The sequence below is a fragment of the Globicephala melas genome, chromosome 14 (assembly GCF_963455315.2).
Source record: "Globicephala melas chromosome 14, mGloMel1.2, whole genome shotgun sequence".
NCBI lineage: Eukaryota > Metazoa > Chordata > Mammalia > Artiodactyla > Delphinidae > Globicephala > Globicephala melas.
Genome location: NC_083327.1, coordinates 71,885,482 through 71,907,152, shown reverse-complemented (window position 1 = coordinate 71,907,152; position 21,671 = coordinate 71,885,482). Strand labels below are relative to the sequence as shown.

At 44.8% G+C, this 21,671-nt stretch overlaps 1 protein-coding gene across 7 annotated transcripts in view; it reads right to left on the bottom strand.

Annotated features, from left to right (window-relative positions):
- SASH1 (SAM and SH3 domain containing 1) overlaps positions 1-21,671 on the bottom strand; it is a 322,353-nt gene that overhangs the window by 23,618 nt on the left and 277,064 nt on the right. For 5 of the 7 annotated variants that reach the window (XM_060283582.2, XM_060283583.2, XM_060283580.2 and 2 more), the window contains 3 exons: positions 12,332-12,464; positions 6,276-7,108; positions 1,182-1,256 (listed from right to left, as the gene is read on the bottom strand). In XM_060283582.2, coding sequence (XP_060139565.1) covers positions 1,182-1,256; positions 6,276-7,108; positions 12,332-12,464 — 1,041 coding nt within the window. The remainder of the gene's footprint in view (positions 1-1,181; positions 1,257-6,275; positions 7,109-12,331; positions 12,465-21,671) is intronic. The other 2 variants (XM_030853210.3, XM_030853211.3) reach the window with 1 other exon arrangement.

Below are 21,671 nucleotides of genomic sequence, written 5' to 3'. Positions count from 1 at the left end.
AGCCCATGCTCCGCAACAAGAGAAGGCACTACAATGAGAAGCCCACCCACTGCAATGAAGAGTAGCCCCGCTCTCCGCAACTAGAGAAAGCCCATGAGCAGCAATGAAGACCCAACGCAGCCAAAAAAAAAAAAAAAAAGTCCAGCATCCGATCAGATTTATATCATTGTAGCACTTCGTGTGGCCAACTCCTAAGACTGTGTAAATTTTCTTTTCTGAACAAGTTAGATTGTGGTCTCCTTTCATTCTATTTTGCATTAAAAAACAAAACAAAGCATTCCCCTGAGGGGAAAAAAATCATACTTTTTAAAAGACTGACCACATAAAATTATTGGTTTATAAATCAATAAAATTTGATATCCAAATAAAATAGTTTTATTCTTCCAGGAAATTCTCAAACACTTCAAAAAAGCATAGATGGGTGCTTTCGCTAACACATGGCCGTAACAACTATACAGCACAGAATCCTCATTTCACAGTTGCGTGACCAGCTGCACAAGGGGAAAACAAAACTGTATGGAAAACTCACCTACAGCTCTGGGACCTCAGAAAGTAAACCTTAGGGAGAACCTGTACACTGTAAACGTGGCCTGTCCCCGGACTGTGATCCAGTGGCAGGTCTGAGCAGGCGGTCACCTTGGCCCTGAGGAGTCTGGCTTGCTTTGGCCCCAAAGGGGACTGGGTTCATTTCGGGATACCCCAGATCAGAAAGACCTACGCTTGGTGTAGGGCTATGCACTTGGCCTATGACAAGCCTGGTTTTCAGAAATGCTGCCACGTACTCTTGGAACCCAAGTCACAGGGCTCCACGCTGTGGCCCTACCTACGTGTCACAGTCACGTGCACTTGCAACTAGTATGAGCAAAAAGCACACGTGCACCAATGACTGAGACCTTCTAAACTCATCTGGATGTGTGACTTGAAGAAACCTGGAAACCAGGGTATTAAAGAAATGATGCTTCTGCAAAGAGAGAGATGGAGGCCACAGGTGGTCATCATTCAGTCCATGTGGGACTGTGAAGAGTCTTTAAGATGGGGAAATAGAGCTTCTCTCCAAATGCGATTTAGGATCCCGAGGAAAAGGTCACCCAGTACCGATTCTCAAAGATACTCAATGTGAAACTGTGTCAACCACATCACTTGAATCCAAATCTTTTGCTTCCCCTCTGATGTATACTCACCAATGGGTCAGAATTATTACTGCCAATGTGCAGAGAACGATTTGTCAAGTCAAATCCTCCAAAACTGCAGGTTCTCTGTGGAAAGGAGAGGGCAGAGCACTAACAATCCAGTTATGCTAAGACCATCCAGTAGTGCCAACCCAACACACGTCCCCTTTGTAGGATGTCACTGAACCACAGACGTGTTACAGGATGAGTAAGAGACGAGAAATGATGAAGAAAAAAAATACATGATTCATGTTATAAGGAGACGCCACTCATTCTGCCCTTCCACAGGCCACTGGAACTGTGCCTACACCAGAGGTTCAGAATCCCCTTCACAGGCAAAAACCAACTGGTAAAAAAAAAAAAAAAATACACCAACCAAAAAACCATACATGTGTTAAGTGCTCTAAGATTCCTTGTCTCTTAGCAACAAAATTTCCCTTCCAGACCCCTTAATATCGGCTGCATACAGTAGTGATAATGAGGGAACATGTATTAGGGAACCCATGTGCTCAGAGTGGTCTTGGAAACCCAGATGTGAAGTCCTATAGCCCTGCCACTGACAGCAGGCTTTTCTGAGGGACTCTTGTTTTGTTTAGTTTTAAATCGCTGAGATGGAGGGAAAAAGGTTATGTTTATAGTAGAGTCCAATCAGGCCAAGAGGATTACTCACTCATTGCTTCCCTGACCTAGCCAAAAATGCTGATAACTCTCCCATCTAACTGCCCAACTTAATTACTTATGACCCTTTCCTCAGAGTGTATGAAATAAAGACACCACATTTGCCCAGAAAGAAAAAGATTGATTCCGTGACTGTCTCTGACCACACTACTTTAATTTCAATAGGAAAAACACTGATAGAATGAAAACTTCACTGTCCTTTCGGTTCGTTTCAAACTTTATGGACTGCTTATGTTTCAGTGCTTTTATATTTCCAGAACTTGGTTTGAATTCTCTGCTGTTTTTCTAGCAAAAGCTACTCAAGCACCACCTCTCCCCGCCAACCCCCAAATCTTTAAGAAAAAGGAGAAATTCAAAGCACATTAATTTTTGTTATCACCGATTATCTTCTTAAGCAATTGGTACTAAAATGTGAATCACAGATTTGGGTGCCAATATTTGTATTACCCGTTTCTCAGAGAACTCTAGTTAACAGCTATTAAAAGGAAGAAATGAACAGAAAAGCACAACATATACTATAAACATTGCTTTTTTAAAATAAATACACCTTAGATACATATTAATTGAACTGAGAAAGTAGAAACATCCAGGAAGGAAAGTGCCTAGGTTTTTGGAATCACACAGACAGGGACCCAAATCCTGGTTCTACCACTTAACTTGCTGTGTGACCACAGGTAGAGTACTGAACTCTCTGAGCTTTGGTTTCTTCATTAGTAACATACTATCTATAGCCTATATTTGAGACTTCTAGCACACTGCCTGGCACAAAGCAGACACTCTAGGAATGTTGGTTTCTTCCATTACTTTTCATTAGGGCCACACTGAGAATTTGGTAGCTTGTCCTGACAATTGTTATATTGAAGTTTAGGCTTAGTCAACATTCTAAATATGCAAATGAAGAACTGGAGCTTAGTTCTGGGCCTTATAATTCTGGGAGCTTCAAATGTAAAACCAGAGCAATCCCAGGAATGGGCCAAGAAGTGAAAGAGAGCAGGTGTAGCAGAAGGAAAGGCCAGGAGATACAGAAGTGTTATATTTCAGGATAACCGACATTCAGGATATCACACAGCTGGTCTTCTCCTTCAGCAACGCTGTTGCTGCTGTTTTAAATAATCAACCACAGACATAACCTTCAATGGACATCATTCTCATTTTATATAAAAATATCAATGGACAATCTGACTTCCCTTACAGTCAACTTAACTGGACCTATATCTACTCTATAAAAAGAGAAAGACCTCTGCAAACAAAAACACTCACCAAATCCCCTAATCTGCAAGCAATGTTAGGACCATCTCTCAAGGCTAATTTTTAACTTTAACTTTCCCTTTGCAGCTTATAGTGCCAAATAAATTTTCTCATTTTTGCAAAGGCAGTCATTTTATTCTAGTTCCTCTCCTGTGACTCAGGGCTCCACAGACACAGTATGGCGTCCAGATGCCTCATCGTTTTACGGCTTTTGTACTTCCCTGCTTTGAATTCCAACACCGACTGCAGCACTGGAGCCCAGCATGTTATTTCTGATGCATATGAAATAACTGACAAAGAATTTATGTGGAAACTACAACTGCAATAAATTAGAAGCTCATTTATGTCTTCATATGACTGCTGCCTGCATCGTCTCCTAAAATAAGAAGTTTAGAGGAAAGAGTGGACTGGTTTTCTTAACTACCAACTAAAACCTCTCCCAGAGACATGCTAAGATATTTGGAACTGATTCTTCTTTATCAATGGAGGATGAACAAAATATAACCGTCAGCACCACCTGAACTAATCTCCAACTTTTTCCGTAATGTCAGGTAGTTCTTGAAGCAGCACTCTTTCAACAGAGACAACAAGAGAGAATAGTAAAAGAATGTAAACCAATCTTTGGTGGTCTACACGAATAACGCTTAAATGAGGTTTTTCAAGTTCAAACATCTCCTGTACGGATAATTACAAGAACATTTTAGATAGATGCTTGTGGATGAGAAGTACCAGTCAATGGAATGGTCATGCAGCTGAAAACACGTTTTGGGGGGGTTTGGATTTTTTTTTTTTTAATGGACAAAATTCCAAAATGTCATGCATGTCTGTTTCCCCAAACAAAAATTGAATGACCAAATAAAAAGCAAAACAAGCGACCGTTTCCAGTGAGTACAAAGCATTGTCATTTCCCTGAGGTTTCATCAAGCAAATATGGCATTTTTTGAAAGACAAAAAGATCAAGGTTGAAGAGTAAAGGAAACTATACTTTTGAATAAAATGAAAGAGATATATGACAAGAAGAAAGGAAAACAATTTTTAAGTAAACCAAGTAAAGAAATTATTTTAATCCCTTAAAAAAAACCAGAAAAACAAAAAACCCTCTTCTGTTGTTAAAACACTTATATTCTGGGACCTCCCTGGTGGTCCGGTGGTTAACACGCCGAGCTTCCACTGCAGGGGGCACAGGTTCGATCCCTGGTCGGGGAACTAAGATCCCAACATGTTGCACAGGGCGCCCAAAGGAAAAAGAACTTACATTCCCCTATGTTCTCTGAATAACTAGAAAATTAAATTTTGTTTTCTTGATTGTACAATTATACTTACAAGAAACGGTATGTACAAATTTCTGATTTAGCACTGAACACGTATTTCAGCAAGTATTAAAACTGTCCAGTACTGCCTCAAATTCACAGTACTTTAAAAATACCCAGCCTCAGGCTGGTACTGGGGATAGAGGTTACAGAGTGCCACTTATACAGGGGGTGGAACTGGTACGTGAAAACAAGCTTGTCCAAATGTCCATACTCAAACGTCAGTGAAGAATTAATCACTGGCTCACAATGTGCACACAAGGGCCCACAATGGCACAAATCTTAGAAATATAACTTCTAGAGAGAAGGTCCTGATGAAGTTATATCATTAACCTGGCAATAAATAATATGAGGGATACATGAGCAGCTCAAGGCACTCAACCGGAAAAATTCTCAGTATTGCATGATTTAAACCCATGGGGCTGAGTCATCAATTTACACAGAAGAGGTGGATCTGTTCTATCAAGGTCATGTCCAAAGGTAGAGAGGCAGATGAACTAGGCAGAACACCTCGGAAGGTAAGAAACAAATTATACCAAGACTAGGTAGCCACAGGCATTTCCCCAAAGACCTGGGGGTCAGAAATGAAGGAGTGACAACAAGAAATAATAACAAAGAACTGTTATTTTACAACAAAAACAAAACCAACCGAGGCTGTTGCCATGACAAAGAGCCAGAGGAAAAGCTGTTAACTGATAATATTAAAAGTGCTGCAAGATTTATAAGAATGTGAAAAAAGTGGAGATCGAGCAAGAAAGTCAACACATGGGAATATTTGGAAAACCTAAGGGCTGGTACAGACCTAAGCATCCTTTAAGGAGGGCATTGACCCCAAAAGCAGAACTTGATTGAATGAATTTAAATTACAGCAACCGTCTGGGCAAGAACATGTTACAAATGTGAAGGAACTCTGGGAGAAGCCATCATGGGAGGTGGCAGTACAGTCTACTCCTTCAGACCTATAAAAGGGGACAGGCCAGCAGACCCAAGTGGATTAAGCAGGGCGCCAGGGGCCAGGAAGTGCACAGTTCCTCCACACCCTGTGCCATTTTATATGGGCTCTTGTGCAAACTAAAAGTTGGGTGGGAATTTCAGGGGGGAAATCCCTATGTTCTCCAGTTCAATATAAGTCTTGCCCTGAAAATAAATTTTACTAGGTCTCTAATAATTCAGTAATAAAATTGAAGACCATTTCATTATTTGAAAGTAAGTACTTTATTCCTTGCTATGTACAGAATAATCTAAGGGGCAGTGGAGGACATTTCCAAACGTTGATCCTTTTGTTTAAAAAAGATAAGCACATCAAATATACTTAAGTAAAACAAAAGAGCTCTAATTTTTCTTTCCTTTTAGATTTGAGAACTTTCCGTCTGCCCCTAGTAATAAAAGAAAGCACCTTACAGTGTTTTTTCGAATCACCAAATTGGCAATGATGATGGTGGCAATCTACCGTGAGCTAGTTCCTACTGTTTTAACTCACTGAGAGAAGAAACATCTCTCTTAAGGGCAAAACTTCCTTCTGTTTTGAATCAGCTTCCTTGAGGCCAAGTGACATGATGGCTGCGACTCAAGACAGCCACTTCTAGAAGGAGGCCAGACCCCACCCCTGTACCCTGAGAGCCCTTCTCTGGATCAGCTTCAATGTTTAGTTTTAAATTAAAACTCAAACAGCTTCAACTGGCAAGAGGACAAATGGGAAAGAGGGAGAAGCCATTCCTCAGGGAAAGTGGGGGTAGGAATGGAGGTGATGGAGGGACAGAGCATGAGAAGAGCAGGGAGGACGCCAGCCTGCACGCAAGAAAGGCCATAATGCTTGACTGCACATCACAGAAATGACAAGGCCGTCCCCATGACCGTCTTTGTGACTCACGGACTTCTGGCGGATTCTCAAGAGAACCCTTTTGGTACAGCGGTCCACCGTGGCGGCCCACTTCCTCCTGGTCTCCTCCTCCTCCAGCAAGCACCGTCTCAGGTCCTGCTTCTCGGCCTTGCTCAGGGTCCTGTCTGAGGCAGGACGCACTAGCTGGGTCAGGTTCAGGTGGCTGTACAGGCTGCGCTCCACCACGTACGTGACATTGAACTCGCTGACGGAGGGGCGCCCGCGCACCCTCCTGCCGGGGCCGCCACTGACCCCGCCCCCTTTGGGTTTCTGCCGGAGCAGCTGCAGGTCGCAGGTGGTGCTGTTGATGCCTTTTCTAGAGGGACGCTGGCAGAGGAAAGCTCTAGAACAGGAATAATTAGTCTCCGTTTTCTTCAAGCGGATCTGCTTCCGGACGCTCTGAACCTCCTCTAGGGACACTAGGAGGTGGTGCCGGCGACGGTGGCTGTCGTAGAAGCAAACACCATCGGTACTTACCCCGTGGCTCAGGGACCCGAGACCCTTCTTCATCTCCCCCTCGGTGAGGGAGCGGGACACCTTCTGGGCCTTGTCGTCTTCTGGGTAGGAGAAGAACGTCCCCATCTTCTTGGGGGGCTTGATCAGGCCCCGGCTCTCTCCTTTGCTGAAGGTTTTGACCAGCTTCCGGCCGGCACCCCAGGTGTCCAGGCTGCTGGATGATGGAGAAGTGGTGAGAGAGTCTGAATCATCTTCTGGAGGTTTCTCAGGAGAGGCATCGAAGGAAAATGGCTTCTTGTGCACTCCAGAGTACAGGGCAGACCTTTCATCCGGGACCGGGGAACTCTCAAACACCTGTTCCTCCCCGCCTGGAGGGAATCAACACAGACACAGTCACGGGTTCCTGTCAACAAACCTTTGCGTCCTCTCACAGATTTGCCTTTAGACCCCCAACCCTGCAAAAAATAAGCTAGACCATGCGGCGACCGCAGTGATGCCCCTCCCCACAATCACTTACCCTCCAGAAACCCAGCTCCTGCTTAAATAAATGCACATAAAAAAGAAAAGAAACTGAGCAAATAATGGTTTCACACAGGCTTAATGTTAAAAGGTTTCAGATGCGATTTCTCCTCCTCCTCTCAATATCTTTGTAGACCAAACACCTGAACAGACCTATTAAAAATGGCATTTGGACACTCGAAGCCCATCCATAACACAATATTCCTTAGCATTTAACGATAATTATCCTTCCCAGTTTGCAAGTGCAATCCTCAGAAGCTAGGAATCAATCGTTCTCCCTTCTGAAAGGCTCTCCTGTTGAGTCTGGTTGGCTTTTTATAGTCAGAGTGTGATGAATGCCATGTGGCTGACAGTAATTTTTTTTATTGATACATATGCCATTTAAGTAATTAAGTCACCAAGGGAGAAGTCTGGGTGAGGAAACGCCATAAAGGGTCGTAGATTGCAAATGCAACTGACAAACGGTCCCCACTTGATAAGCCAAACACAAAAAGTTGCGGAGCTGGGGGACCAAGACAGACATTCCCATCAACGCAGGCCCTGCTACAAAGCAGCAAGGGCATTTAAGGGCCTGGACACGCAAGCAGCCCCATGGAATGTTCCATTTCTTCTCAAGGATTCCAGCTCTTCAAGCCATCACTGGAGGCAGGTATCCAGCCAAGACTTCCAGAGACCAGTGGAAAGGTTTGGACTTGCTGGCAGGAAAATTGAGTTCTTTTCTGCATGTGTTATGTGAACATCTGTGAGAAAAGAAGTAGGTCAAACTCTGGGTGTAGTGATCCTAACTGGCTGTGTCCCTTTAATTATAAGGAAACTTCTGAGCACTGCAGCTTTGTGCCAGCTGAATTGTGAAGGGGAAAAAGCACCAAGTTCCTTGGAACAGACGGATGGCACTAAATACACCACCTGGGATGAGGGTCCCAGTGTGTGGTTAAATGTCAAAGACGAAGGGAGAGGGTGGCTCGCTCCAGAGGAGCAAAAGATGAGCGACTGGTAGCAGGCCTTTAAAATTCCAGAAGTTTCTTAGTTTTCCAAATGATGGGAATTACAGTTACAAATATAAAAAGGACCTGCTGCTATTAAATACAACCCAAGGTTGACTTTGATGTCAAGGAGATGGTGGTGGGGAGGGAGATTCAAAATTATATCTGGTCCAAAGTTCTCCATCATCTGCAGCACAAATATATTCACTCAAGAATTATTCCCGGATCTTTCAAGGGAGTTTAAAAGCAGGGTCTGTGGTTCTGACGAATACTGGCCGGACCAGAAGCAGCGTGCACACATCGTGAATGTCTCCCACTCCTTCCTCAGGACACCTAATATGGACTGAAGACCAAGGGTCCTTACGTTACTGGAAGTAAAAATGGCAACCTCTTCCGGATACAGTCTACCCTCCACTTCCAGGGATGAAGTGATGGGGCTGAGAGGCATAGCCTGGTGGCAGGGGCAGCCCAACAGAGGACTTTTCTCTAAAAGTAGTCCAATCACAGATCATGACTTCATATTTAGCCCAGGTGTCCAGAGAGGTGTGCAAAGGCCCTCATTTACGCACAGTCTTAAGGGGCCTTGGGGAAGTTAAGGACCTGTCACTCAGCAGTGGTCTGGAAATTTTCTGGATTCTATATTTGGTGTTGTCATCAGAGATTCCAATACTTCGCTGTCACATTTGAGTTTGGGACCAGCTGGTTCACACATGCCTGTGATGTATGTAGCTCTACTTCCTGGTTCTGGCACGTCGGCATCTGGTAAAGAGTTTGGAGGGAAACATGGCAAATGCTTCCAAAGAGGCCACCTCAGCCCGTGCTGAGGGCAGTCCTCATGTGGTACATGAGGTTCTTCTGCCTGTGCCTGACCCAGGCCTGAAATCCCAGCCCAGACTGGATTCTTTGGGTTTAGAGCATTACTTCTCCCATTCACCTCTGACTTGAAAGTACAAGTATCAAGTCAAAAGTACGACAATCAAGATGCTCTCATTCCATCATCATTTGGCGTGTGATTTGCTTCTTGCTCAGCTGAGATCAGAATACGGAAGGGAAGGTGATTCTGACCAGAGGAAGGAGTCAGGAGATAGGATGGCTGAATGCCAAGGATGCAGATTGATGCCTTAGATTCCAGCCCTGGCTCTGCTACTCACCACCTCCATGAGCGTGGGCAATTATTTCATCTCTCCGAGTCTGTTTCCTCACCTGGAATAATGCCTACCTATTTTATTTTATTTTATTTATTTTTTCGGCTGTGCCATGAGGCTTGTGGGATCTTAGTTCCCCGACCAGGTATTGAACTCAAACTGGACAGTCAGGGAATTCCCACTGCCTACCTATTTTATTAGTATCTATTATAAGGTTATTGAGAGGATAAAATTAAATGAAAAGAGATGTGAAGGTACTTCATAAGCCGAAAAGCACTGTACAAAAGCTAATGATTCATTAGCAGGTTACAGATGAACTGGAGAAATGAGGGAAGAGAGTGGGTGGCTATCAGCTTTGGGTAGAAGACACAGAAATGGCTGGATGAAGGGCGCCGCCCTGGCCTACAAGTTCATATTGTCTAAGGTCATGCACGCCCCAGATAAGGACTTGCAACTCAAGGGTAAGACTGGGTGATGGATTTTAACTCTCCTGGCTTTTCCAAGACTCCAGAGCTGGGGGGTGAGAGATGGGGTGGGAGCAGAGTACAGACCCAGGAGGTAGAGGAGTCAGGCTGCTCAGACGTTAACTCCGGGTCTCCGGCCAGCTGGCTCGGTGACCATGAGTAAATTACTTCCCCTCTTTGTGTCTGTCGGAGTTTCTTTATTTGTGAAATGAGGGTAGTATTAGTGCCTGCCTCTGGTGGCTGTTCTGAAGATGACATATTAACAGGAACATAAAATCTAAAGTGTTCAGGAAAGTGGCTGGCGCACAGAAGGCTCTCCGTAAATGCTCATTATTATTCAGACAACTTAGTATTGGCACAGGCATGAGGGAAGTCAAAAGGATCAGCTCTTTGAAGGCCCAGGGGCAGGAGGAGGGGTTGTTGGGCGTATGAATCTCTCCAGCTTTGCAAAGCAGGTGCCAGGGTGGCCTCTCTGTATCAGCATCGGTTCTGTTGCTGCTGAGGAACCGCAGAACATTCTACCATGCACGGGATGGAGGCGTTCTCATCTAGCACGGTGCTGGGGGCAGCCTGCAGTGGATGACCTCAGCTGCACACACACCTGGGGCCTCTCCTGGTGCCAATGGCAAGCCTGGTCAATAGCACCCCAGCTCCCCAGACACCAGACGTGTCACTGGGGATTCAAACTCACTAAATCCATCTTCCATCTAGGACACCTAATTCATATCAAGATGAATCAAAGTTCAGAGCTAAAAGTCCGTATAGTTATTACTTTTTATCCTACAGCTACCTCTTTGGGTATATTTCCCCATTTTTTCAACTATGTCTCTCAGAGACAGTTGAATTGATTTACTCTGACATAAATATACAAATGAGAACATTTCTGCATTTTTATGAGTGTTATTCTAGTGGAAAGGCTGCCCCAACACATATGACGATCGCATACGAAGGGGCTCCTGGGTGGTAGGCCCAGGACCAGGTACTGCTCCCATTTATCTCATTTATGGACAAGACCCACCAATCTATGCATGATATATGAGATTTAACTTTGGCAAGCATGCACGAGGTTTGTTTTAAAAATGCAACACTCCCAAGGTTGAATGATGGCTCTTCCATATGGTTCTACTTAATATTACCAAACGACACTGTGTGTGATTTCAGTAAGAGCTGCCACGGGGAGAGGAAGTCAGGCTATATTCTGTCCTGTGAAATCATGACAGACAGGCAGGTATTAAAACAGCCAAATGTAAATCAGCATTGCACCCGGAATTACCATGCAAAAGACACCCAGATGAGACCCTGGAACTAAACACAGCTCTAAGTTTATGAAACTGGCCGTGAAGCAGATAGAGTCTCTCTCCCTCTGTCTCTCCCTCTGTTTCTCTGTCTCTCTCCTCTTTTCTTTTCCCTTTTTAGCTCCACTTTCCCACAGTTACCCCCTCACCTTCAGTATTCCTCCAGGGGATTTAAACTGATAATTACATCAAACAAAAATTTTAAGAACAGCAGTAATAACAACAAGAAACCCTCATCTATTTAAATAAAGGGGAATTCAGTTCCTTCCAAGGTTTGATTTATGTACAACAAAAAAGCCTCTATAATGATATTTTTTAAACCTACATGTTAAAATTTTGAACTTCCTCGCAATGTAGATGTGACACTTCAACAAGTAATGTGCTTTAAAAAAAAAAAAATTCTTTCCAGTACTTCCTTCAATTCACTAATTGTTTTCCAAACAGGAAATCTTACTCTTTTATTGTAACTTTTTGCAAGAATTTTACAAGATGCTGCAAACACACTTTACTAACAATAAGAAAGATGGACACGGTTGAGATTCAAACTGTCATAATTGCACTTCAAAGGTTAACTATTCATTGCAATAAATCCAAGCTCATGCCCCTTTCGATATTATTGCTTCCTCTGACAAGTGGCTTAGCCAGGGATCTAGCTCTTAAGAATCCACATAGAATGCGAGGTCCTTAAAGCCTCATTGGAACCGAGACTTGAGACTGTTTACAGGAAGAACTCATCCCTCAGAGATCTGAAAGGACATTAAGTGCCTCGTCTGTTAGATGTTTGAGATGGAGGTATATTAACTTTGGACTAAATTCACAGGGTTAGAACCACCATCCTTTTGGGAGCAGAGGCTTATGCTCAGAAGGTGATATAAAATAAAGTTTATATAAAATGGTGTAAGGTCAAAATGAAAGCCGAACCACATCTTGAGAAGATTTCATTGTCATACGCTAGCCATTTCCCCTCTTTGTAATGCTGAAATAACTAAGCCCCTGGAATGCTGGACGCCAGGATCCTTCGTCCCAGAAGGTACTGAGCGTTGCCCTGCTCACCTGCAGACCCGAATTCTCCCTCCGCCAGCCTCAGCCGGAACTCAAGCCATTTTCTACTTTCATATTTTCTACCGACAGACGGACCCCAAATGATTGACTTTGGAATAAGCGGGGTGGAGTTTGCTTTTTTACCTTCAGGGCTGGGCTTCTTCATTTCTTCCACCCTGATTAGTTTCTTTCTCACTCTGCGAGTGGAGTTTACCAGCTTGTGTAACCTCTTAAACTTCACCGACTCTTCCGTCTCATCATCCGACTGTTCTCTTGACTGTCAAAGAAACAAAGGAAAAGTTAATCAGATAATTGCCCGGTGCAGCTCCGCCTCACTGCCAGTCTGAACTCTGGGCAGCTCTGCAGCTGAACTTGGGGCACCGACAAAGCTGCCCCACAGGTTCTTGGAGCAACACGTATCATCATCTTAAGGTCTAATTTGGTGGAGAATTAGGTCCTAGGCACCACAACACACACCGATGCCCTGGCCTGGCATGTGGTGCATTTGTCTCAATGAATTCCGGGTCTCCTTCAGAGAACTCGGGCAGGATGCTCTCCTAGCCCGGCCCTGTAATTCCAGTTACACTGCTGTGGTTTGGGCCAGGCTCTCTGTCTGGCCCATCAGGACTCGCTGTTTAACGTGGTCATCGACTACTTCTCCAAACCCAAATTCTGTTGACTTGTTCCAGTCCTCCCCGAAAATCAAAAACAGCAGGGCAGGAAAACGGAAGAGATGCAGAAAGCCATCTTCGGTCCCATCTGTGAGGACCGTCTGCCACATCTCAGCCATGCCTCCTTCAGCCTCTCCCAGCTCCTTCCGAGAGCTCACAAGGCGAGCATGGGGACAGGCCCCGCATTCCTCCACGAGGGACAAGGGAAAAAGCTGACCTTTTCAGCCATACAGTCCTGTCCATATTCCCCAGCATCCCATTTCGTTCTGCAGTGATTCAAGTATGCTCAGTCCAGCTGTTTTCCCTCAAGTATCAAACATTACAGAGAGAGAGAGAGAAAAAAGTCTCTCTGCAGCAGTGACCCAAGCGAAAAACAATCCTTTCCTTGTGAACAAAATGCGGGTCTCGTTTCCAAGTTAGCTTCAACATTCAACATGCAGCTTCCTCTGTTTTATCTGTTCAAAATGTGAAACAGAGTCTCCAACTCAGTGGATGAGCTGCCCGGGCCTGGCGCGCAGGTATCCCCAGGAGCGCAGAGCCCGGCGGAAGTGCGCAGCGTCCACAGAGCCCAGGCCGCTCGGAGCGGCTCCAGTTCACCCCGCGCATCCTGCCAACAGCCTTCTCTCCATCTCCTCCAACCTAGTTCACTGACAGAGTCCGGAGAGAAATGCCTCTAACCAAAAACAAACCACATCTCCGAACACGAGCCTAATAAGGAGAACTCCCCCCTCCAAGAAATACTCTCATTAATCCCAATTTTATAGAAACTAAATAGGTAAGCAAGAGTTAGCAGAGAACAGTTCAAGAGGAAATGAGGTAGGGATTATATTAATTACTTAGGCAGAAAAAAATAGTGCCTGCTGTGAGTCCACAAGTATTTCTGTAGCACTCTGGCCCTGCGTAAGGGAGATACGACCCATATCATGGCCTCTGTCCTCGCCCTGGAGTTCCCAGCACTGGAGCCATTGCACTTTCTCACTGCAAAATTATAAGCAAACCATTAACTCGCTAAAGAATAATTATTACAACCCATGAATGGCCAGTCATCGGGACAGGGGTATTTCTCAGGCTTCCCTTCTGTGAAGTATGTCAATGTCCAATTTCTTTAAAGGTCCTAGGTAAAATATTGCATACACATTTCAGAATTAAGGTTAACTGCTGGTTACCTGGTAATGAAGAGCAGAAATCGACGCCCAGATAACAGGGGAAGGAGGATACATTGCATGCTGGTAATCAGGCTTAAGGCATTTGGTCTAAATCTTAAAATGTAACAAATTAAAATAATAAGTACAGCTTCTACTACATAATGGCAATTGTCTGATTTGAATTTTACTTTTTCTTGGATGAATTGTTGGTTTGCGATGGAATGGTCAGAGTGGTCAACCAGAGGAATGAGAACTTGGTTAGCCCTCATTCTGGGTAATCAGCACCTGAACAAAACCACAGTGCATGGAATTACACATAAACACTGAAAAACATTCTGCCTTCTTGATGTATCTCGAGAGTCAAGTACTTCTAATAGAAGAGTCGACACTTGATTACAGAAAGCTTCTGTACCTACAAATCTAGACCATCTATAACCCTCACGTTAAAAAATTCTGAAGTCAAGTGAGAATGAAATAAGCATAGGTTGTCCATAAATAAGTTCCAGGAAGCTGCATCACAGGATGAAGATCACTCATACCTAGCCTGGGGGTTGCTGGTGGTGGTGTGCATGGGGGCTGGGGGGAAGTAAAAAGAGAAATGGGACCCGGAAAGGAGTACTACAAAAATCTTGAGTCCACCGAAGACACAAATCACTTGTAGGAAGCAGACCACCGGAAAGAGCTTTTCAGGGAAAAATCGGAACAGTTGAACCAGGACAGCAGATTTAAAGGCAATGCCCTCCCCTACCCCACCCCATGCCCCACCATCCTACCTTCCTCTGCCCCAGATTCACTGGGGCGAAAAAGAACATATTCCAGGTACTTATTTAATTGCTTTCACATGTTCCATCTATTTTTGAGGAACAAGAACTCTTTAGAACTTTGAGTTAGTGTTATTTTTCTTTTTCTTTAAAAAAACTAAAAGTCTGGAGGTGTTTGCCACTGACAAATCACAAATCATAGCAACCAATAACTTTCTTTGCATTAGCATGTTTCTGAACACTAGATGAGATAGATGCAGCACAATTTATATGAAGAGACATGTAGGATAAAACCAAAGTCATTCAAGATATATATATATATATATATCTCTTATTATCATTTTAAAAATAGAAAATCTCCTCTTAAGTGAGCCCGGAAGTCACTGGAGGTAGTTGAACAGTGTATCCCAAGGATGCTTTTTATTGAGAGAGGTGTTGACTTCTCACTTCCTTCTGAGTCCAGAGGAAAAAGAGTTGTGAAATATTTGCCTTTAAAAAATTCTCTCCAGCTGTTTCAACATAAAGACTCCGTAAACGGCATGCAGTTTTCTTTTAAACTAGGGAGTAAAGCTTAAATTCCTCATTTCACGTCTCTCCTTTTAAATAAGCATGTGCCACTTCCCAAATGCTGAAGAAAAGACTTGTCTTTTTATTCAGAAAATACACCCCCCCATACATGTGTGAGATGGGAGTGTGAGAATTTTTTAAAATTAAGAAACAGATATGGGTATATAAAGGAAACCCTCACACCTAGGGGAACTTTGTAGAAGATGAGGGAAATCTGCAATGTATATAAAATGAATGATTGATTCCAAGAAATAGACTCAGAGTTATTATAAAACAGGTTTTAAATAAACTACAGTGAAAAAAATAACAGTGTATGTTTATATACATTCAAACACAAGATGGCATCTCTTCCCCTCCCTGTCCTAGCCCAGGTCAGAGTGCTAAGATAAACTTTAGTTTGACCAGCTTCTAAATTAGAAGGTGAAAACTCAATCATCTGTATAAAACCCCCCACCTCCAAACCTGTAGTAGAAAAGGCAACCGATTTACCCCACCAAAGGATGTGGATTTACAATACTGTAAATAGAAACATTTAATTTCCAGCCTCTCTATTGCATATTTTTCCACCAGAAAGCCCATATGGCTCAACTTTTAATTACTTTGGCTAATGCTATATGTAGTAATTCTGTGGTGAATGCTTAAGTGTTTCATTTCTGGTTTCCATGGCAACATTACATCAGATTGCAGACAGCTGGCTCCACAGTTTTAAACCATAACAAATTGACCAAGCCAAGGCACAAAACTATAGCTGCTTTAAAGAGAGAGTACACAATTCGCCTGCCAGGCTGCTGAATGAGGAGGAGCCTATGGGGCCCTTTTGGCTTGTGACGGAGGGTGGAGCCTCCCTCCTTCTCGGCTTCTTTTGGAACATGTGCGTCCCTGACACATCTGCAATGTTCTAATGGGAAAGACACGGAGCCAGCGTGGAGAACTTTTTATAACACAGCTACATTGAGGATAATCAGAAAAAAGGGAACACAATTAATAGCATCTGTAGATACAAAAATGTGTGTGCTGGAGGGAGCAAAGCATCCCCTTACTGTCCAACTGAAGCCTGTCACTGCAGGTCGGGAACAGATGCTTCACTCGCCCCTGACCTTGTAACAAACAGTTCTTGCAAATCATGATGTGCCAGAACAAATGCTTTCCAAAAGCTGCGTGGCACAGTCGCGCAGGCACAGGAGTAATGTGCTGTGATACAGATTAAACTGAACTTGCAAGGAGCAACTAGAACCCTTTTGGGGACTGCTGGAGACCTTGCTGAGCACAGGATTACAGCTGTGCCTTTTGCAGAAACACAGTTACTCAGCCTGCTTCCCCAGCTCCAAACACGTAGCATGCTGTCCCGACTAAGTTAACTTATCTCGCCCCGGAACTATGCTCGGGAACACTATATTTATGCACTTCTGAAAAGTATTCTGAAATTGGCGAGATATTCGCCTGTGAAATTCACACGACGTCGATGGCGTTAACCTTCAAGTTAAGAGAAGGAAACCAGTCGTAGGTTTATGAAAAGCCGTGTGCAAAGCTGCCCGAAACCAAGTCTTCCGCACGAGAAGCCTCCACAAGTGGCAACTAAGCTCCCAGCCCCACGTACACCGAACCCCTCGCATGCCCGCTTTATTCTCAAAATAATATTCACTCCTCTCCTCCAAAAGCTATGCCTTAGTATCGGGTGAGCAAGCTAGGAAAGAATGCTCTGGGTTATAAGGTAGGGAAGTAAACAAGGGAAGAAGGATGAATCTAGAGGAATTTGGATAGGAAAGACGGAAGCATCATAGCCGGGAACAATTAAAAAGCTTTTCCTTGAAGCGACGGAAAGCACATTTCCCCCTTCACGTGAAGCGTGTCCAGCGAACTTACCGGCTTCGGCATTGAGCAGGCCTCAGGGGTGATTCTGAGCTCGTCCGGGACCCCCGCCCCCTCCCCACTCCGAGCGCGTCTTCACTCCCGCTTGCCACCTCTGGAATCTCAAAGTGATGGTGAGGCACTCCTCGAACATACTCCCTGGAAGTTACATGATCGGGCGGCTCTGCCGGCACAGCTTACGATCCGGAGGAGAAGAAAGTGAAGACACTGGTTTCAATTAGCTGCTTGTGGCCTGATCCCCCAGTTCCTCGCTAACTGCATAACTTGTAAGAAAGGCAGAAGTCATCAGCTCTAAGCAAATCTCCTATTCACCACAAGGAAAAAAGGGAGTGTTGTACGTGGCAAACAATCCCCGTTTTCACTGACGAAGGCTCCCTGACCTCCCGCTGGCCTCCAGTTCCTTAATTACTGTCTATGGAATTCCAGAGAAAGAAAAAAAAGAACGCGAGAATCTCAGCAAATCCGGGACAAGGACTCACCCTCACGAGTGACTGAACTGAAAAGAGATCTTTTTTGCAGATAGTCTTCCCAACACCCCCTGAAGGGAGTCGTCGCAATTGAAAATAGACACCTTCCAAGGGCTATTTTTGAAATTCCTGAATTAAAACTTATGATTGTGGTTTTCTCCTAAAGCTGTCACTTTCTGTCTCTCTCCCGCTTCGTATTTTTTTTTCTTTTCTATTTTAACCACTAGAGTAAATGTAGGTCCCCTTCACTGATGCTTCTAAAACTGTCTTAACCAAATTGTTTCAACAATCACTTCAGAGCAGCTGAGTTCTCTTGGATTCTAAAATGTAAGCACGGAGACTCTGTCACTAGATGGTCATTTAATTTTCTCAGGGCTGTCTAGGGAGCGACATCACATTGTTACTTAAACAGAACACCATCTAAAAAGGCAGGACTGAAAACCCATGTGAAGTTTCCGTGACACAGGTTGTATGTCTATTTCCAGGGCTAAATTCATTCGGGGGGGTAAGTCATGTATTCCCATTGTGTAGTCCAAGCTACCCACTCCTAGGTGCCTCTCACTGTGTGGGTCTTTATTTACGTACTATGCGAGAGCCCCTCTCTTAGTAGGATATCACATAGCAGAGATCCTGGGGTATCCCAGATGGCCAGAGCTCATCCTCTTTTCCTGGGCACCTGTCCTGCTCTCCTTCATCCCTTTGGCATCTCTCACTCCTCATGAAATTCCCTTTCCCTCAATTTTTCTGCCCCTAAAATGTCTCCTCCCATCATTTATCGAATTTCCTATTATTTCTCCCCACAATGGTTCGCCACACCTTCCCTATATTGTCTGTTTCCCATTTCGCAAAGCCATTCCCTGATGCCCTCTCTGGTTTCACATCCGCTCCCTTCCACACTGCCATCTGAGGACCCACATGTGCCCCAAGTGGTGGCAGCGCTTTCCCAATGTGGGACTTCAATCACCCGTATTTATCAAATGCTCACGATTCCCAGGCACTCTGCTGGGTATCTGCACACATGATCTCATTTCACAGACAGTAAACGGCAGAGGAAGATTGTGACACTTCACGGTTCTGCTCCTGCAACACCCTAACTCCACCCGGGCTTCCTTCACCCAAGACTGAGAACCACACTGCGTGCATCACTGGGCTGAGAATTCCTTAAGACTGTCAGTAGAAGTCGCACTTGAATTTCTTTGTTACTTCATGAAAACTAAGAAAATGTGCATGCCCCAAAGACAGTGGGGAAATACTCACAGACTCTGGAGCTAGAGCAGACGGGCATTAATTTCCAAGTCCTCCAGCAAATCACTCTACTCCTACGGGTCTTAGTGTTCCTCCACGTAAACTTCATCTAATAACATTTGTGTTAAAGTGTTGATGTTTTACGAATTTTGTATATAATTGAGTATAATCGACCACTGGAGCTTGGAGCTTGGTAAGTGATGATTACATCTGCATTCCCTCGATTACTGATGGGAATTCAAACAAGAGAGATTTTAATTCTTGCAAACTGCTGTTTTAGGTGCCATGTAAGTAGCAAAAACACATGAAAGCAAGTGATAATGGCCAACATTTGAGGGTGAGTCTGAACAGGTTGTTCAGATACACAGAAGATTCTGGGCAGGATTCGGAGCCAGAACTCTGGAATCCTGCAGACATAGGCTGAGGTCTCCTTTATGCCACTTGTGAACTCTCATTTATAAAACAGGCAGTGACAAGCCTCTTAGGGTCCTTTGAGAAAATGAAAGGAGACCTTAACTGTGAGGCCTGGAGCCTGGAAGGTCCTGAAACCTCTACAGTGTGAGATCGAGGGAGCTGGGCCTCAAGAGCCAGGCTGTTGTTGTTTTTACATCTTTATTGGAGTATAATTGCTTTACAATGGTGTGTTAGTTCTGCTTTATAACAAAGTGAATCAGTTATACATATGTCCCCATATCTCTTCCATCTTGCGTCTCCCTCCCTCCCACCCACCCTATCCCACCCCTCTAGGTGGTCACAAAGCACCGAGCTGATCTCCCTGTGCTATGCGGCTGCTTCCCACCAGCTATCTACCTTACGTTTGGTAGTGTATATGTGTCCATGCCACTCTCTCGCTTTGTCACAGCTTACCCTTCCCCCTCCCCGTGTCCTCAAGTCAAGAGCCAGGTTTTGTGAGGCGGGTGCAGGGAAGGACCTGCTTGGCCTCCCGGTGGTCTCTCCTCCTGCCCAGCCCCCCTTATTTTTGGCTGCACCAAGCGGCATGCAGGATGTTAGTTCCCCAACCAGAGATCAAACCTGAGCCCCCTGCAGTGGAAGCTCAAAATCTCAACCACTGGACCGCCAGGGAAGTCCCTTTACCTCCCTTTTTAACTGTCGCTGCTGCCACTCTCAGAGGAGCCAGGTGTTTATGGAGACACTCCATGTAGGGAGCCACACGGGCACCCAACAAGGGCTTCTCCTTCAGAAGACAGGAGACACCACAGGGACAGGGACCATGTCCGCTCCCCTCCTTATAAGCGGGGTGCCCAGTGCACCAGTGGGCCTGCAGCAAATAATGCACGTAGAATGAAGAAGCTGAGACTCTTCAGCCCCACAGCTCCCAGCCCTTGCTGTGTATCTGAGTAAACTGCGGGATATTCAAAAGACTACCCTGGTCCAGGCCACCCTGCGACGCTTCTCGGTGGAGGGAAGGTGGCAACAGGGCAGATCAACTTCACAAAGGAAGAGCATCGCTGGTCTTGTTCACTGGGTAGTGGACTTGAACTACCCACCACATAGTAAGTACGCAAATTTTCAGAGGACAGATTTGAGCATCTCATTCCCACTCTAAGCAACTATCCATTAGGTCCTCAGAGCAAAGTCCAAGGGCCATATTGTGAAAAGCAGGACTGCGTGCTCAGAGCCCTTACTTCCAGTTTCTCTGCACGTTACGCTCAGCTATGCAGACACTATGTGGAAACAGCCTCTCACAGCACCTGGTTCTCATACTGCGACTTCCTCACATCATCTCAGATACCCCATCTCTCACGTGTCTGCACACCTCTGCACTTGAGGATTCCTCTTTGGGGAAGATCTCTGTCCACCCCCATCTACTTCCCTAGCTCCTACTCATCCTTCAAGATTCGGTTCAGGACTTCCTTGGTGGCGCAGTGGTTAAGAATCCGCCTACCAATGCAGGGGACACGGGTTCGAGCCCTGGTCCGGGAAGATCCCACATGCTGCGGAGCAACGAAGCCCATGTGCCGCAACTACTGAGTCCGCGCACCTAGAGCCTGCAACAAAGAGAAGCCACCGCAATGAGAAGCCCGCGCAACGCAACGAAGAGTAGCCCCCCCGCCCCGCAACTAGAGAAAGCCCGCGCGCAGCAACGAAGACCCAACACAGCCAAAAAAAAAAAAAGATTCAGTTCGTGTGTCACCTCCTCTGGAAAGCCTTCCTGGCTTTCCTCCTCATCTTCCTTAGGCCAGGTGGCTGTAAAGCAACCTAACAAACGTTCTCTTAGGACTTAGCTCAATTCATGATCGCAGTATTACTAGCCCTTCACTGAACTTCAAGAGGCCAAAGAGCACTGTCATTTCCATTCCTCTGTCTGCGTTTCAGTAACATTTATTGTTTATTCCTACTAACACAAGATATATTTTTAATTAGAAATTTTGGAAAATGCAGATACAGAAAAAAAGAGAAAGGAAATACTCATATCTTCCTAATCAGAAAAATTAGTAATATTTTGGTTTATATCTTCATACACACACGCACGCACACACACACAATACACTTTTATGTTACTTTTTTTTAAACAAAAAAAGGATGGCCTTGTGATCTTTAGCTGTTCCACCCCCCCGCCCCACAGTTACGATCAAGGTCCCCAAAGCCTCCCTCAAATGAACACAGGTGTAAATAGAAACAAAGTGCCCACTTATAATTGTGACCCTCTAAGCCACACTGCTGCCTCTTAATGTTTCCTTTAGAGAAACCCTGGGGCCCTCAATGTACACTGTTCAAACTGTTTTATAACTTGCTTT